Here is a 19,782-nt window from a genome sequence, read left to right on the forward strand (position 1 = left end):
ATTCATCATTCATTGGAAGTCATCGAAATCCATAAATGTCTGGCACGACGAGAGTCAATACACCCTCTGACTTCCCCACTGTTCTTTGCCTCAAGGTGTCATCTAGTGTTTTCACAAGACACTTTACAATGTCATCATAAAAGATGTTACATCATTTCCTTTGACATTTGGTATTTGTCATCTCCTTTTGTGCGATCGCGCACTTTCCGACACCAGCCTACTCATCGTGACCAACCGTCATCCGTTAGAAGAACACATTTTTAGGATTATGGGCGATTAGTATACACAGATAAAACATGTGTTTGGATTGCCAAAACCTGAATATTGTTTCGTGCAATAATTTGTTGGTCTTAAATGAGGGGAAAACATGTAAAACCTTGATTATTTGAAAATATTTTTTGGCAATTATACAAAAACTACAAGTCCCATAGGCGCGCGGCCGCAGCCGGAAATTGGTCGTACACATTTGGCGCTGATCTATCCGGGTACTTCATTCGCTTCTTCCTTTCGCGCCGGGTAACCGGAGAGCTGTGCGTCCATGTGCGCAGTGCCTGGGAGTTGATAAGACATCTGAAATAGCCTCAATCCGAGCCAAGCAAGCACGTTTTGGTTTTTCCCCCCGACGCAGCGATGGATCCCGAGGTTTTGGTCGAGGCCCTCCGGGGCACCATGGACCCCAACCTGCGAGAGGCGGCGGAGAGACAACTCAGCGAGGTAAAGGTTTCCAACTTGGGCTTTTTTCGTGGCTGATGATGGCGCGGTCTCACATCGGGCCTCGGCTCATAACATCAGGATGATACGATTGCACAGGATGGACTTTGTTACCGTAACCGACCCACTGTTACAATTCACTCTTTAGTGACACCTCGGAAGCGAATGGCAGGTCGCCTTAAATCTCAGTCATGTTGTTTTGTGTTTTTCGTTCATCGCCAGCTCAATGAGCCAGCTGTGCGGCTAATATTGCTAACCTAGCCGCCTCGTCTTGCCCCCCCCCCTTCAAAAGACATGTTAGCTTAGCACGCACACGTGTAGTTAAAAGTAAATCGCGTGAACAAAATGTAAAAAAAATCGAGGAAACAGTCGCCATTTAGCGCATCGAAGAGAACCGGGGGCTATTGGGCTAACTATGAGCTAAATTAGTAGGGGTTTCTTAGCTGCTGCTCACGTGTCACTGACAAGCCTAGTAGCAATGACAAATCGAGTCAACGTCGACATAGTTTATATTCGCCAGATACAGCCAGTACCTTCGATACTCATTAGGCACGACGACATGTTAAAATAACAATTTATTTGGTGAATGTCTTGGTATATGTTTGACCGAAGTAGGGTTGACGACAGGTTAGCGACACCCATTGCTTCGGGGAGAAAAAACCTTGGCTCCTCTGTTGTTTTAAAACCCACGTTTGCTTCCCACACTGTTGATAATAAAGTCTATAAACAAATTTCGTTCTTTAGGTTCGTTCCATATTTTAGTATTTGTGTGGGGAGTTGCGTAACGAAACCAACTTGTTTACACTCCTTTGCTGTCGTCGTGTTGCCACGATATTAAAAAATAACTTTAATACCCGTATGAACGGAAAACAAATGTCATAAAACGTAGACGTGTGATAACCAGTACCAATTTTCTTGATGCATTTTAATGTTTGGATACTGAATGAAGCAATATTATTAAAAACCTAAAACATAATAGAACTGGGAGTCGCAGCTTGGAGTAACAGAACCTTACTTGAACTATTGGACGTGCTAATGTAGCTCAGATTTTGCTGTCAAATATCAGTTACGTGTTTCCCTGTAAACTGAAGAGCCATTTTTAAACATGGTTGTGATTCACTGTAGCTGTGATGGTGTCCATAATGCAGCTGGCAGCAGGTCCAAATTTGTCATTGTGCTGGTAGAAATTCTATACTTGTCATCAAGTTGTGCAGCTAGCGAAAAGCACGTTGTCTGGGGGAGGATGGAGTCCTGCTCAAGTGCATGGTTTCTAAATACAGACATGTGCTTAGTCATGGGCCGTTTTTTTTTTTTTTTTTTTTTTTTTTTTTAAATGGAAGATGGCCAGGTGACTGAGTTAGCAGTACAATTTAAGGGTAATGTAGAACATGGGTTTCATCATGTCAGAGGATAATTGTACACATTTAGGTCATGGATGTTCTTAAATGAAATATACAAACCAACTTTAGCTGTGCTGTGCCACCTACACATCACAGATTCATCAGTGACTGAATGGGTGTTTGTCCATATCCACTGCCTTGTCTCTCTGTATACACTGCGATTGGCTGGCAACCAGTCCATAATGTACTCAGCCGTTTGCGTGGTTTCAACTGGGATAGGGTCCAGCACAACCGTGATCCGAGTGTGCATATGTGGTAAACAAGATGGATGCATGCTTGATGGCGATAGAAGTGCCTCTTTCTTTGTATGTAATAAGTTATTTCCATTTCTGATGTACAGGGTCACACCCAGGTCAACTTTTTATCCACTCTGCTGCGCATCACCATGACTGATCAACTGGATTTGCCAGTTAGGCAAGCAGGTGAGTGTTTAGTACAATATTTATCTTCTCTGTCAACTGTTTAATATAACACTATGGATTAAACCTAAACTAAAAAGTAATGGGGTGAGTAAAAAAGAAATGAGAGAAGTTGAGGTGTTACTATTACCACTATTTCAAGCACTACTAATTCATGTGGGAAGATTTTAGAAGCCATTTATTTGCAGTTGAATTCAGTATGAAGCAGTAGGTTATACAGGAGATCCTGTAAAATATAAATTAAATCTGCAACCTCCTCATTTGTAGGGGTGTGCCAATCACACTTTTTTTTTGAAGCACCCGAGTCTGAGTCAGAGTTCCAATCCGATACCTCGACAATGCATTTGGAAGAAAAGAGGGTGCATCTGATTTTTCTCAAATATAAAAATCTATTTAAATTATATGGGCCATTCCACCAAATCAGCGAGAATTGCTTTTTGTAACTCTCAAAATAAACTCGGCACTCACAATTTGATGACAGACATAAAAATGGGTGTTATATTTTTTTGTGTACTGAAACTCTTTATGGATTGTTTGAATTGAAGGCTAACTTTAAACAGTACATATTAATGTGCATGATGCTTTAAAAATATATTTTCAAGTAATTGCCTTGGGTTGCAAATGGCACCAATTTGATGGACTTGCCCGAATAAGTTTTAACACAGAATGAGGCAATCCTCAGTTTGAGTGCATTTGATCTTTTCAGTTGTAAACAATAAATTCACATTGTTACTTATTGGCTTGTGTAGGTCCATGCAGCTACAAACACAGTCCAAAATAACGTGACCCCCTAAAGTTTTATGTTTGAAGCAGTTTTTCCCTTATTACAAATTTATAATTAGAATATTCGTTCCAGATTAAAACTGTCCTCAATGGATACAATTATCTATTTAGGATTTAGTATATTTGTGTGGTTAGTACAACTCTTCCGGGAAGCACTGTTATCGCGCAGTACAGTAGTGGCATGTAGGAGGGTCCCGATACAAGTTTGTCACTTCTGATACAATTCCGAGATTGCAGCCTAGAGTACTGTCTGATAATGAGAATAGTCAGCAACACTAGGTATAAGAAAATCTGGCGCATTTATTCCCAAAAAAGTGCTTTGCATCAATTCACCTTCAAACATGCCCATAATACTGACTATACTTGACTAAAATAAATGTGAAATAAATAACCCCAATAAAGTCAATACTGTATATGTGAGTTTTCTCCAGGTACTCCGTTTTCCGCCCACATTCTGAAAACATGCATGGTAGGTTAATTGACAACACAAAAGTTTTCCTAGGTGTGAGTGTAAATGGTTGTTTGTCCGGGTGCCCTGTAATTGGCTGACAACCAGTTCAGGGTGTCCCCCGCCTACTGCCCAAAGACAGCTGGGACAAACTCCAGCGCTCCCATGACCCCCATGAGAATAAGAGGTTCGGGCAATGGATGGATGGAAAACAAATTATACTCTTTGAGGTGCAAAATAACAATACAAGTGTAATTCAGTACATTCCAAATCTTTTTTTTTTTTTTTTTTTTTTTTTTTTTTTTGCATTCATGCTGCTGGATATAAGAGCAGGAATGGAGACCGGAAAGATAAGATAAGAAAACCATTAGTCTCGCAATGGAGAAATTCCCAATTCACAGCAGCAAAGTTATGAAAGGAAGAAGTAGAACAACAAAATATAGGAGCTGCTGGAAAGGCAGCCACTCACGCGGCGCCATTTTGAAGTCAAAATAACATGAATAACACAACACAACACATAGGACACAGACAGTTGTGCAATCTTCACCACTTTTCTGCATACACTTTGTTGTCTGAAGCAGTTATAGATGAAAGAGGAGAGGATCAAAGTGTCCTTTCACCAGTGGATCAGAGACGGCATGCTGAAAATGTGCACACGTCTGCTACAAGCCAAGTTTTGAAAGCAAACACGAAGCTGTAGCGTCCATTGACGAAAAGAGATTAGTTCACTTCTCCTGTCCCACGTAATCCGCTTCAAACTCCAAGCCGCGACTCCCAGTTCCAAATCCGCATCGGCGCTCCGCGCTAACGCTCCTTTCTTCTCATCGTCGGCTCCTCAAGACTTACATCCATCCAGCCGCAGACCGTTCAATAGCACCGATCTGGACTGCTGGTATATGAGTATTAATATTGAAGATTTTGCATGTAGACCAATATAATCCGATACCATCCTTTTGGCCGCTATCAGATTGGGACACCCCAAGTGGCATGGAAACAGGAGTTGAGAGAGGGATGGATGGATACTGTGCAGAGTAGCCAGGACAAGGAAGTGTTTACAACTCATTTCACGATTAATACTGTTTTCAGTCATTGTGTAAAATGAGTTTGGATCTAATAGCATTTTTAAAAGTTTTTTTTTCCATGATCAATGTGCAGAACATTTTTGAGAAAAGGGCATACAACTTCAATCAATAAATCCGTCAATACTGCAATCATAAGAATAATAATAAGAAACAAGAACACGACAGTCACTTTAAATTGTTTTATTTTTGTAATTTTTTTTGTGGTAGGCTGATTTCTACCGGACCAACACTGTTGGTATTTGCCCGCTTTCTAATGTCTGCCTCTCATGCGCCACTCCATTTACAACGCCCCCACCCCCATTACCTCATACTTTGCCACAGAGACCAACCCCCACCCCGTGCACATAATATACCATGATACCATCTGTGTGTCACGTTCAAAATAAAACACAGATTAAAGGTCTTTCAATCCACGGGACGGCGAGATGAAAAGTATTGTTTACGTATCTATATCTAGGTGTTTGCACACATGTTTAAGCATTGTCCTGCCTCCTAACAGTTTTTTTAAAATCCCTTTCAATATAGGTGTTATTTACCTTAAGAACATGATAACTCAGCACTGGTGTGGTGGAGATGGTTCTTCCACAGAGACACCTGTCAACAACATCCCTGATGAAGACAGACAATTCATTCGAGACACCATAGTGGAGGCAATCATCCACTCACCTGAGCGCATCAGGTGACTACACACGCATCTGTTTTATTATATATTGCATTGGTCCCCAAAAACTGGTCATGGTAATTTGGTCCTAGGTACAGCTGGCCTAAAACCCACCGTCCCTATCATCTTCCAAAGGGCGCCATAAGTAGGGCTATGCGATTATATAATCAAGAATCCTGATATTACGATGAGCAGCTGTGAACATATACACGATCAGACGCTGCGAAAATGTGCGTGACAGCAGCCAATCACAGTCTGGCCTCTCCGTCTCTACTTTTGTATGCAAGTTGAAGAAGTAAACAGAAATTAATAGATATAGCAAGCAATGTCCAAACATGCAGCTAAACGCGCAGCTGATGGGCATCCATGAGCTAATTTGACAAGAGAAGTTCCTCATCATCGCTCGTCTTGAGATTATCTCCAGAGCGACATCGAGTGAGTTAAGCCAATGTGCAAGGTATATCCTCAAAAACGGGCATTCCAACAATCCTGTTGAATTATTTGAACAAATACCACCAAATGATGATTTGGAAAGCATGAAAATGTGAGCGCTTTCCACAGCCTGCTCAAGTAGAAAGAGCAGTTTAGCCGCTACCGGCTAGTGTGCATCCACCAGACCAAAGCAGCAATCAAAAGTCGTCTTTTGATCATCCACATGTGTAAACAGTAATAATGCTGACGTATGATGTACATTTGTGCCAATAATCTAGTTTTATCTAATTTACCTGTAGTTCTCTTTTTAAGATTATTGTTATTATTATTATTAATGGGATCATCATACGCAAGCTGCTGATGACCACACCTCCTGCCGAGTCACTCATCGCGCAGCAAGTCAACAGCCAGCAAATTTTAAAGTTTCATTTGCTGACGCCTACGTCACTCACCAGGCACTCAGCCCTTTATATCCATACACCTCAAAGTCACAGATGCTACTGGAGAACGTGAAGACCAAAATTTCTGCCCCTCATGCACGTTGATTTTTAAAAATGCAGAATACATTTTTGTCTGTTAAGTCAACCCATTCTGAAAATATTCAATAGCTGCAGTCCTAGTATAGTTCATAGTTCAACACAAGTGTTTTTGTCAGACTACTGCATCTCTGTGGAGGGTGGATGCAGTGGGATGTGGGAGCTCCTACTTTGTGACGTTTCCTACTAGGAGGTCTGAAGTTTCAAATGTCTAATATTCTGGAACCTCTGCATTGGACCTATCTCTTTTTACTTCGGACAGGGTCCAGTTGACAACGTGTATCCACCACATGATCAAGCACGACTACCCCGCTAAATGGACAACCATTGTGGACAAAATTGGCTTTTACCTTCACTCCGACAACAGTGGAGGTTGGCTTGGCATCTTGCTTTGCCTTTACCAGCTGGTGAAAAATTATGAGTGAGTCAGGGTACCATCAGATGGGAAGCAACTGTCATGCTTGAGGCTGACTTCTCCATATCGAACAGATACAAGAAGCCTGAGGAACGTCAGCCCTTGGTCGCTGCCATGCACATCTTCATGCCCATGTTGAAAGACCGTTTCATCCGGCTCCTCCCAGATCACTCCACCGACTCTGTACTCGTACAGAAACAGATCTTCAAAATCCTCTATGCCCTTTTCCAGGTAACGCCACATTGGTGCTTGGGCCCTGTGAAAGGGCTGAGTTTTGAAAGCTCGAATTTATATTCTATTGTAACTACAAACACACGGACATACATTTTTGAGAAGAGTAATAATCACATGGAGCCCCATTATTTCTCACAGAAATAAATCACGATCATTGGACTTGTTGTAACAATGATGAATATTTTAGAGACTGGGCTCGCTCAAGAAGAGTAAAAATTAGCAGATAACTGAAGCCCATCCATTGAAAATGAAAAAGCCTGAAGATTCTTGAGTAAGGTGTGATACGCCTCCAAGAAGTACATTTCCTACAAAAGATGGGGAGAGCCTCCATTAGAGTACAATAAATACATGCATTTTTTTAATGTAGTGGAACCGCTTTTCAACATACCATGTTCACATTTCGAAGTTCACATTTTTCGATTTTGTTTCCAATGATCACCTTAATAACATAGTCTTCATTATAACAACCAGCTTTTTCCCACAAAATAGTGAAGAGGCCTTCGTTAGGACGAACTGTGGAAAGCTAACTGATGCCACAAACTTTGCTTCTAAACAAAATGTACAATGTGGGATTCCCCTCCGTTGCTTAACAACACTAATGACTTGGTCCATTGTTGTACTTTCTGCCGCAACTCATGTAGGCACGCCGCGGTAATATACTGCAAGTCAAAAATTATAGTCACTGGGGTGGTGGGACTAGAGATTGTTTTGCATTATACTTCCATCTACTCCTGTTGTAAACCGTGAATGGTGTCATTTATTGCAGATTTTTTCTTTTTTGTATTTTACATACATATTCTCTCTGTTCAGCTGAAGCATTCAATCTAAACAATTTGACCACACGCTCGGCAGAATATTAATATCTATACTCATAAACCTCTCCATGAAGCATATGCATTGTCCGCCTCTGCTTTTGAAAAGTTTTTTGTGGCTTCATATGTTCATATTGTTGTAAACTAATAACTAGCCATTTTAGAGCTAGGGCTACTGCTGCAACTATAAAGTGCTGGAAAATTATCATACTTTAACGTGCATTGTTAAAGAGTGGTCTATGACAAACCGATTTGATTAAAATCTGTGTGAGAAGTATTTGTGACTTTTCTTTCCTCTGTACAGTATAACCTCCCACTGGAACTCATCAACAGACAAAACCTGACAGAATGGATGGAGATTCTCAAGACCGTAGTAGATAGAGATGTCCCCCCGGTGAGAGCTTGAGTCGCCGTGTCGCTTTAAAATGACAAATGATCTCTTGCACATACGTATATCCTCTTCATCCACTGGCTTGGCTGTTTTTGGTTCAGGAGACATTGCAGGTTGAAGAAGAGGAGCGTCCTGAGCTTCCTTGGTGGAAGTGTAAGAAGTGGGCCCTTCACATCTTAGCTAGGCTATTCGAAAGGTACAGATCTCATCGCAGTCTTAACATGTAATTGATGTCACGTTCAAACACTAAAAGTTAATTTAATTTGTAGATACGGAAGCCCAGGCAACACTACCAAAGAGTACACAGAGTTTGCGGAACTTTTCCTCAAGGAATATGCAGTGGCAGCTCAGCAGGTATGGATTAGGAGCTGTAACGTACTGTATGCTATGTCTCGCTGGCCAAACGCTGGATTGCAAGTGATCTTCAAGCCATTTGTTCGTTCCTCTGCTTTTAGGTGCTGCTGAAAGTCTTGTTACAGTACAAGGAAAAGCAATATGTGGCTCCCCGAGTACTCCAGCAGACGCTCAACTACATTAACCAGGGGATAGCCCATGCTCTCACATGGAAAAACCTCAAACCACACATTCAGGTAGGCCATCAACGTGAAGCCGTTTTGATTCTTGGTTTGGAAAGTCTTTGCTATATCATAAAAGAAAAATGCTCAGACAACAGAATATTAACAATTGTAGATTGGCATTGGAAGAAACTAAGAATTTCATCGACACAATTTATTGAACATAAAGTGGATCTTTTGCTCATTCATTTGTGTGCAAATGTGCCCATGATCAAAAATATTTGCAATGCTCGGACAGAAAATGGAGACAATAAACAGGGAAGTTTGTGTACTTTCTCTCCTCATGCTGCCCTGATTCTGACTTCTGTCTTTGTCTTACAGGGCATCATTCAGGATGTGGTTTTCCCTCTCATGTGCTACACAGATGCAGATGCGGAGCGCTGGCAAGAGGACCCCTATGAATACATTCGCATGAAGTTTGGTAAGCAAAGGAGATGACAGGCAGGGTCGTTCCTTAAGAAATTTATGAACTCACTGATGAGGAATTCGTTCAATTCAATCACGTTTGTCCACTTCAGATGTATTCGAGGACTTCATTTCTCCTACGACAGCCGCCCAGACGCTCCTCTTTACTGCCTGCAAGAAACGAAAGGAGGTCAGTTAATCTTCCTTTTTTTCCCCTGATGATTTTAGTTGATGAATGTTCAGTAGTTGTAAAGGCTAAATGAAACCCATCATAACCCTCTTTGGCAGTAATATGAGCATTTGTTTCATTCTGTTAAGGTGCTGCAAAAGACAATGGGCTTCTGCTACCAGATTCTCACTGATCCTGTCACTGATCCCAGGAAAAAAGACGGTGCCCTCCACATGATAGGCTCCCTGGCAGAGATCCTGCTCAAGGTAAATCGCATCTCATCCCATCTTTTAAAACTGACTGGCCCTGACAAGATCGTTGGCAAGCGTTCTCACCCTGACACAGCTTATTTCATAGTCGACAAATTATGGTTACAAAACTGGAAATGTGGATTCTTAGCAAAGTATCGGATACAGTATCTGATACTGTATACTGATGTTGAAGGCTCTATAAAGTTTCATTTTATAATCATTTTACTTTGCCAAACATCTTTTCCTCCGATAAAATATTTATTTTCTCAGAATCCCTATCATTAACTATTCCCTTAAGTACATGTTATTGTAATTTAGGGTTTGATTTCATACAGTTTTTTTTGGATTGACATTTTCACGGTGAAGTGTTTTGCCTTGAGTAAAATGATGACTTGATCCCCCACACCCCTTTCATAGAAAAAGGTTTATAAGGACCAGATGGAGTTCATGCTGCAGAATTATGTCTTCCCCCTGTTCCGCAGTGACCTGGGCTACATGAGAGCCAGAGTAAGTGATAAACTGAACAGTTTGGTTTGTGCATTAATAGTTGTGAAAAATTATAAATGAAATCTCAAACTGTCATTTTGAATTTTCTCTGTGACATTATTTTGTGTGTATCCCTTTTTTTTACGTTTTATACCTACCTGCTAAACCTCATTGTAGGCATGCTGGGTGATACAATATTTCTGTGAGGTGAAGTTCAAAAGTGACCAGAACCTCCAAAATGCTCTGGAGCTGACCCGCCTCTGTTTGATCAATGATAATGAGATGCCAGTAAAGGTGGAGGCTGCCATTGCCTTGCAGGTTCTCGTCAGCAACCAGGACAAAGGTGATCACAGATGCCGCTTCTACGACTCATGTATATAATTTGGGAGTAATTAAGGCCCCCCCTGACCTCTTGTGGCACTGTATTTTGTTTTTCTTCCCTCAGCCAAAGAATACGTAACCCCCTTCATTCGGCCGGTAATGCAGGCATTGCTGCATATTGTCAGGGAGACGGAAAACGATGACCTCACCAACGTCATACAGAAAATGATCTGTGAATACAGCGAGGAGGTCACGCCCATTGCAGTAGAGATGACTCAGCACCTGGTAAGCATCTGCTGTGTTTTTTTTTTTAAGCTTGTGGACATGATTGACTTTCAGGTTGAGTTTATGCGGTAATTAATTATGAAACAATTAATCGAATAACTTTGGGAAAAATTCAATTGCAGAAAAAAAGTTGAAGAAAAATCTGCCTCGAAGTTTCAAAGTGATCATTTTTCCTTAACTCATGTGAATGGCAGACTATTGCATCTTTCAATGTAGAAATAAATTGGCGCCACCACAGTTTGCCAGGAGGAAAGAGTGCATACAAATGTCTAAAGTTTGGGATATTTTCACACTTAAAAAAAAGAGCACTGTGTCCATTCAAAATCAGAATGAGTCACAGACAGAATGTCTACACAAACTATATTTCAGCTAATATAATATAGTCCACCCTCGCTAGTTAAAAATTATTGTAATATCCTCTCCAATGGTCAAGGCACTCGACAGTACATAACGTTGGCGAACCATTAACCAGTCAGGCTTTAACCTGAGCTCACAACAATCAACGGTGCATTGTAATTCACTGGCTCCCAAGTCACTTTTAAAGCCCCACACTCCCCCAGTCACAGATTGTGTGTGAAATGTACTGCACAGAAATGATCACAAATCTGTTGTTTGCTCTCTGGCAGGCTATGACATTCAACCAGGTAATTCAGACTGGGCCTGATGAGGAGGGAGGAGATGACAAAGCTGTGACGGCTATGGGCATCCTCAACACTATTGACACCTTGTTGAGTGTGGTGGAGGACCACAAAGAGGTAAGCAGCAAAGCCTCTGAGCAGGCTGCCTACACATTATCACACAAAGACACACGCACGCCTGTCTTCTCTTGGTCCCACTTCCTCTGGTTTACTGTCGCCTTTCTGCCAACACAATTCAGCCGCCCACCAACTCCTTGGAACATGTTCTTTTCTCACTATGTTCTAAACACTTATTCAGGCAGTAGATACAAATAATTCAGGTATGTCTATGCTGTTAGATGTTACAAAGCCTTGTGCTCCAGAAAAAAAATGTGACTGTTTCATCAAGGTTTCTCTCACCAAGTGTTGCAATACATTACATGCATGTTTTAAAGCAGTGGTTCTCAGCTTTTTGTGCCCCACCTGGTGTGAGAACATTTTAAAGTTCATCCCAGAACTTAAAAATGTTCTCACACCTGCTTCAAAAGTAGCATCTGATGTTCATATGAGTGCAAATTTGTATCAGCTCATTCACTGGCAGCTATTGTCTGAGTTTGCCAGCCTTTAAAAGCAGTTTATGACTGATCTTTCAAAGTGCTGCAGAAAATTGAGTGCTGTGACAAATTAAAGAGCCAACCTTCCAAAAGAATACTACTCTTTAATCAAGAAAAAAGCTTTTCATTGCACTTTCCACTCTTTAGTCATGAGCAGCATAACACTGCTTGGTTTCACCAAAAACATACATTTCTAACACTGAACAAAACAAGGTGCGTGCGTATGTGTGTAAATTAATCAGATAAACTAACAGGATAATCGATTACACCGTTGTACTCCAACACCAATCTGTGGTATAAAACCCTGATTGGAACACCCCTAAATGTGTTATTTAGAAATGTGATCTGAAGGGGCACTGACTTGCTGCCAGCATCAAGTTGACCCCCTCCCCCATTAAAAAATAAAATAAACAAGGCATTCTTCATTCACTCTTTGAACTGCATAAATCTTGTTTTTCCCCAGTCATAACACACTTTCTTCTACCTATGGCCACACACGCTGTTTATACCATTCACATGCATACTCTATTTGGATGTGAGGCGCTTAGGCTTGTCGGATGTCCGATATGTTGACATAATCTGTCCCTCATAATCGATAAAACAACCTGAGATTTACTTCTCACCCTTTATCTTCTACTCAAAACCTCTGCTAATCTCAAATCAAGAGTACTTCAACACAGCCATGTCCAACCATTAGTTAGTCATTACAGTGGTTTACAAATCAACGAATAATGAACTTGTAAATAGCCTTTTTAATGCTACATGTTACGTGGCCAGAATTAAAAAAATAAATCAAATGCCTGATGCAATATTTGTATGCAAGCTTCTCTTATGACAAAATGTTCCAAAGTGTGACTTAAACCTCGTGCCCTGCAAGTACACATCATGTACACCTGACATGCGTTGTGTTGCAAAACAAAACAAAAAAAAGCATGTCATGCATTTGTTTTTGCAACACAATGCATGTCAGGTGTACATGATGTGTACCTGCAGGCCACGGGGTTTTTAAAGCACCTCATGTGTTGATTTGACACCAATTGCCTTCTAACCTTGCGCAGATCACACAGCAGCTGGAGGGCATCTGTTGGCAGGTGATTGTCACCGTGCTGCAACAACACGTAATGGGTAAGTTGTGGCCAGTTCTTCCTGATCAACCACATTCTGTCTGGGCTTTGCTTTCAACGCTTAATGGCAAATGCATGCTTGGTGTGAGAGAGAGAGAGAGAGAGAAATAGAGCTAAAGTGAAGAATGTAGAGACCCGTTTTCATTTTGTTACTTAACATTTTCCAGAGTTTTACGAGGAGATCCTGTCATTGGCTCACAGCTTGACTTGCCAGCAGGTGTCACCACAAATGTGGCAGCTCCTTCCACTGGTGTATGAAGTCTTCCAACAGGATGGATTTGACTACTTCACAGGTTCACACCCTCGAACAAGCACCTCCTGTCAATGCACACCGATACTCCAGATCCACACTGGGTTCCCTGTTGTAAACGTCCCCATGGTTGCCACCAGTTTTGTGTGACTAACATTTAATTTCAATTCCAGACATGATGCCGCTCCTTCACAACTATGTAACAGTTGACACAGACACCCTCCTCTCGGACACCAAATATCTGGAAATCATGTATGACATGTGCAAAAAGGTAATACGCTGCAAGCTACTTAATGTTCAGAAGCAGCGTGTGTTGTTAACAGAAGGTTGCCAATTGTTTTTGACCCCACCAAGATCCTGACAGGTGATCCAGGTGAAGATCCCGAGTGCCATGCAGCCAAGCTTCTAGAAGTAATCATTCTGCAGTGCAAAGGTCGAGGGATTGACCAGGTAAGTTTATGTACAGCTCATGATTATATATGAGATTCACAGTACCAAAGATTAATCTACACAATGCATATACCACCCCAAGTATTTTTTTTTGCGTGCAATTACAGGTTGTGCCCTTGTTTGTGGCTGCGGCACTGGAGCGTTTGACACGGGAGGTGAAGACCAGTGAGCTGAGGACGATGTGCTTGCAGGTGGCCATTGCCGCACTTTACTACAGTCCACCTTTGCTCCTCAACACTTTGGAGAATCTGCGATTCCCCAATAACACAGAGCCAATCACGAACCACTTCATCACGCAGTGGCTCAAAGATGTCGACTGCTTCCTTGGGTAAGCCTTCTTTCCACAGCAAGAATACGGTAATACACCTCGCATAGTTGACCGGCTGCCAGGTGTTTCAGGGGGTTAACATGACAAAAAGGAATATAAGCAAAGCGGATACAGACTTTATTAGTCAATCTCATGAAATTAAATAAGAAAAATTGACAATGTTCAATCACCACCTCTTCTACTGTTGCTGTTGAAACTGAAGCATTCAATTCCGCTTAAAAAAATCTAAAATTAATTCATGAAAACTGACATAAAATGCTGGATCCAAGCAGGTACCCTACAGTGGAAAACCTACAATGTTTTTTTTTTTTTTTTTTTTTTTTTTTTTTAAATGTTAAAAAACATAAATAGCAGCACTGTGTCTCAGTCGGGTAATTCAAGGGTTCAAATCCCTGCTGAAACATTTTCCTGTCTGTGTTCTCCTTGTGATTGTCTGGGATTTTACCAGGTTTTCAGTTTTCCTCCCACTTGTCAAAAACATGCGTCTTTGGTTAATTTAAGACTAAATGACGGATAATTTTGACGTTATTAGCCCATGCGTGCCCTGAGATTGACTGGCTATCTCTCCAGTGAACCGCACCTCTCGCTCATAGTCAGCTGGAAAAGGCTCCGGTTAGTTGTGGAACTAATGAAGACTAACAGTACAGTAAATGTTTGAATTGGTATGGCATTAGTGTTTGGAGGATGTTCTGTGGGACACATAGGTAATCTGAAATCTTCTCATTTCAAGCTCGGTCTACATAAATAGTGTCTAGATTTTTTTTGGTTGTTGTTTTGTTTTGTAAACAGCCTCCACGACAGGAAGATGTGCATCCTGGGCCTCTGTGCTCTCATTGACCTGGAACACAGGCCCCAGGTCATCAACCAAGTTGGCGGTCAGCTTCTTCCAGCAGCCATCCTGCTCTTCAGTGGCCTCAAGAGGGCGTACGCATGCCGAGCAGAGCACGAAAATGAGGATGACGATGACGACGACGACGAGGATGATGATGATGAGCATGGTATGATTTGACTATGAGGGTTTTCGTTGGCCTATTGCTAGCTAGGGATGAACCCAATCGCACTGTTTTCAGACAGTAAGACTACAAGTACTTGCATTCGAGTACATGCTGATAGAGTACCGGCAATTGATAATGCCAAGTCTGTTTGATGAAAATGCACAGAACAACATCACGACAAAGCTGCTGGAATATAACTTAATTTTTCGCAGTGTTATAATAATATATGCCTGGGATAAGGATAGACCGATTACACTGGTTCTCGGCAAATCAAAATCACAGATGGCTTTGTGTCCCTAAACAAATTTTTGATGCCGATTTTAAAAACATTTCTTTCGGGGTTTTTTTCTACCACATCGGGTTATTTGCATATTTTTGTTTTTAAGTATGGCCTATAAGGCTTGGGCAAAATGGATTTTACCATGCAATGTAATTCATAATGGACATTTGAGAAAAAAAATACACCTTTTGCGCAACCGTATCCATAATTCATAAATATAACTAAACACATTGTTGTATGAAATATTATTATTATGAAAACCATTGTGATATAAAACGGTAGGAGTCCGCGGACCGCTACCGGGCCATGGCCCATTTGGGACTGGGCCACACGAAGCCAAACCTGTGAGCAAATGTATTCCATCAGCGCCAATATTCTTCATTTCCGCACAAATTGGCATCTACCTTAGACCGATATTTATAATTATATGTAATGAACATTGCACATTGCGTCGAGTACATTCAAATGATTAATGTGAAACTTTTTTTTTTTTTTTTTTACGAGCGTTCAATCGAAGATGGGTTCGAACTCTGCATGTGACAGCCCTTTGCATTCATGAAAAACGGCCCAAGGAAATGAAGACAAACACTAATACCATGTATCTTCATTCTTTGTCTAACTGGTTTTACTTGCTTCCTTGTGCGATTAATTACAAATAACTTTTCATCCACACTTTATTTGTCATGCTTCATTGTTTGTATTATTTATACTTCACTAGTTAAATATTATACCTTGTATTTTGTGTTCAAACCTCCTAGGCTCATTTGTTTTAAATTCATGATATTTTATGTCAAAATTACTATTTAAAAAATTAATGTTTGATTAAAAAGAGATTTTGTTACTCAATTTACTTTTACAAGAACAAGACGTGCTGTATCTGCACCAATACTGGTATCGGTGCATCCCTAATTGCTGTACGTCTGGAGAGCGCTTTGGTGTTTCGAGCGATGTTTTCAACCTTTGTTCCGTTTGTAGCTGAGCTGGGCAGCGATGAGGACGACATTGACGAGGAAGGTCAGGAATACCTGGAGATGCTTGCCAAGCAGGCAGGAGAGGACGGAGACGACGAAGACTGGGAGGAAGACGATGCGGAGGAGACTGCACTCGAGGGCTACACTACTGCTGTAGACGATGAAGACAACTTGGTGGATGAGTACCAGATCTTTAAAGCCATACTACAGAGTAAGGCAGCCACTCAAATGCAATGAGCAGTATCGCTTTCACTCCCTGTAAGTTGCATGCGTCACATTTGAATGATCGGCACTCTTCCGCAGGTATCCAGACGCGTGACCCGGCGTGGTACCAAGCACTAACTCAAGTACTTGATGAAGAACAAGGGAAACAGCTTCTTGACATTGGCACACTTGCAGACCAGAGACGGGCAGCACATGGTGAGTGTGCAGTTGGTTTCCAGTCGTTATAAGGAGATTTCGCATTTATTATGTATCGCAGGCACACGACACCGCCCGGCAGTGCAAAGTGCCAATGACAGGGAGCCCACTGTGCTTCACACTCACACCCGCACTCTGAGTAGAGTTAATATGGTGCGAATTGGGGCGTCCAGTTGAGCTAATGATAGCCAAGATGCATGTTTGTGGAGGCTCCTCGTAGTTGCTCTTTTTTATTTTATTTTTTGTACTATTTCCTTGCTTGTGCTGCGAACATTTGCCACACACCCGCCAGGAACCTAGAGAGACTGAGGAGTGTCTTTCATGACTCTCATAACAGACCAGGATGACAGCGAGACCAGCATACATGCCTAAAACAGATTTCCCACTGGACCATTTCGTGCATGAACTCGCTTTAAATACAAATATCTGTCGTTTCCCATCATATGAGACTTGCTTAACTTGCGCTCTTTTTAGAGTGATGATTGTGCTGTATAACATGTATAATATACTTGACATTACTGAGAACACTCCAACAAATGTTAAAAAAAATTAATTTTTCTAATATTATTTACATTTCTTTAATTCATATTCTTAGTTGTTCGTTTAGAGATGTAAATGTTCTCTTTTGTTGACAAGTGAAAATATTTGATCACTGCAACTTATGTGTTGTGCTGAGTAAGATGTAACGTGTGACTTGTGTTTCAGCGAGCTTGAACAAAGTAATGACTTGACTCGACTGAAGTTTTGTGTCGCTTGATTTCCACACGTGTGTGCGCACACACCCTTTTTCAGTAACTTGTGACTTGAAACTTGAAGGCATATATCAACCTTTTGTCATCCAATGGAAGACATTTTCTGCATATCACTTGACACTGCTTGCATAGCTGTCAGATATATTTCCGATGAAAACCCCCCCCACAGTAATAGTAATTAATAATTCTTTGAGAATACTTTTTGATCTCATTCTTTCACTTTTAACTCAACAAGACATAATTGATCCTTCCCAATAAGTCAAATGTGTACCAAACCGAAAATGGAGATACGAACCGAACCGTGGGTTGCGCACATGCCCGTTTAATAGGAAATAACACCTTGTTGTAACTACGCTTTCTCCTTTCAACTTTCAGAATCCAGGATGATCGAGAAACATGGCGGATACAGGTTCACAGCGCCGGTGGTGCCACCTAGTTTTGACTTCGGAGGCACCACTCCTGGAATGAATTGAGTCACCATCTCTACTTTTTATTACTCTGTGACTGATTGTAGTGAAGTGAAAAAAAAAGCTTGTGTTGTTCCCTTAAGTAGTGGTTCCAGAACTGGTTCTTCTCAGTCATTCTTCAATCTTATCAAACGGGGGAAATAGCACGAGAAGATGCGGGAGAGCAACCAAAATGCAACCAATGGCTGGGGAAAACAAACCAAGAACTTGAGCACGATGCAAGAGGAAATGCTCTGAGCAACACTGTCTTCTGGAGTCCAGTGAAGAGGGCTGTCACGATGACAACTCTTTTCTGTAATTTTTTTTTTTCTCCCCACTGAAACAAAATTGGAGGATTAACCTTGAAATTGATAATGGGACTAAATATTACATTATCACTGTCTTGGCCACATGGCCGTAAAAAGATTATACCTCTGGTAGTGGTGATCTGTTGTTTTCAGCATAAACGGTCCGGTTTATGTACATACAAGCCAAGGTTATTGGTTTTTCAAGTAGCCTTGAAAAGCAACCAGAGGCATTTATAAGGTGTCAACAGCTGTATTCATATGTAGCATATTGGATACTTCACAGCGCTATGCGATGCCTGATCTCTGTAAATTAATGACTAGCACTTTCATATTGTTCAGGTCTCCTAGCCTTCTGTATCAGACTGCAATTTTTTTTAAGAATTGAAGACTATTTAAAATGAACTCAGCTGTAAGTTTGTTGCCACAGCTGCTTGTCTGCATACAGAGCGGATCCGGGATTGGGGGGGCAACTCGGAAAAAAATTCTGCTAGAGGAGAATGTTCTTGGTGTTCAGTATGGCTAAGAGGACAGGTGTTTGTGAGCACCGAAAAGTACAGTTGATTACATTACTGAAGCATGTACAATTGGACTTTACATAAAGGTCTCAAGCATTTGGTTGGTGTATGGATGAACCATCTATATAACAACATATTAAAAACAAAGCTAAGGGAATGTATGTCCCACCGCGTTTCATTACTTTCATTATGCGATCATGGTTGGGGTTTTTTTTTGTATTATACACCCACTGGCACAAATATAGCAAGTATCAGTTTGACTTTGAAAAATAATGCTCACTAGTATTTGAAATAATTAAAAAGGATCTATGGCCAATGATTATCCCACAGCATCTGTTTTTCATCAATAGCGACCTTGGCATGAACACAAATTAATGTCCATTCTTTTGACAACTGATACACCTGTCCCAATAACCAGTTTTCGGACTTGCTGTACCTCCTCCATTCCATAGACTGCTAAAAATTGTAAAACTATAGCACTTGTTTATTTGGTATATCCGGTAAAACAGTACTTAAGTACTCTGCTCAAAAAGGATAATATAGGTGCATCCCACATAATCTTAGGCCAAATGTTATTTATGTAATTCACAGTAGAATGTCATATTTCCATATAGATACACTGCATGTTTCATCACATTCGCGCCATTTTTATTGTAGCTTTTAAAGCCCAAATTAAAGGTTTTCAGAAATAAGTAAGAATCCACTTTGAATGGAGAAATTGGGTAGGAATTTGCTCTCTCAAAAGTATCTTCATGTGTTGAGTGAATTAATGGATCTGATTCGTTTGATTGGACCTACAAATGGCCATTCAGAATTGGAGGATAATTTCTTCCTCCGAAATGTCAAATAGTGCATTGTATTACACAAAGCATGCACTTGGTGTGTAAATTATAGTA

At 41.0% G+C, this 19,782-nt stretch overlaps 1 protein-coding gene across 1 annotated transcript; it reads left to right on the forward strand.

Annotated features, from left to right (window-relative positions):
- The first annotated feature begins 493 nt into the window (after nucleotides 1–493).
- ipo7 (importin 7) lies at nucleotides 494–19,043 on the forward strand. Its single transcript, XM_086106876.1, has 25 exons — nucleotides 494–714; nucleotides 2,452–2,533; nucleotides 5,369–5,522; nucleotides 6,735–6,893; nucleotides 6,962–7,118; nucleotides 8,238–8,327; nucleotides 8,426–8,520; nucleotides 8,594–8,678; nucleotides 8,780–8,914; nucleotides 9,221–9,320; nucleotides 9,418–9,494; nucleotides 9,623–9,739; nucleotides 10,142–10,231; nucleotides 10,388–10,553; nucleotides 10,656–10,816; nucleotides 11,443–11,571; nucleotides 13,106–13,172; nucleotides 13,339–13,464; nucleotides 13,595–13,692; nucleotides 13,776–13,871; nucleotides 13,979–14,199; nucleotides 14,989–15,197; nucleotides 16,450–16,656; nucleotides 16,749–16,865; nucleotides 17,993–19,043. Exons 1-25 carry the CDS (start codon nucleotides 631–633, stop codon nucleotides 18,088–18,090), a joined length of 3,120 nt encoding a protein of 1,039 aa, XP_085963002.1. The 5' UTR covers nucleotides 494–630; the 3' UTR covers nucleotides 18,091–19,043.
- The last annotated feature ends 739 nt before the right edge of the window (nucleotides 19,044–19,782 follow it).

The sequence above is a fragment of the Hippocampus guttulatus genome, chromosome 3 (assembly GCF_054856545.1).
Source record: "Hippocampus guttulatus isolate MCC_2025c chromosome 3, RoL_Hgut_1.0, whole genome shotgun sequence".
NCBI classification, from domain to species: Eukaryota; Metazoa; Chordata; class Actinopteri; order Syngnathiformes; family Syngnathidae; genus Hippocampus; species Hippocampus guttulatus.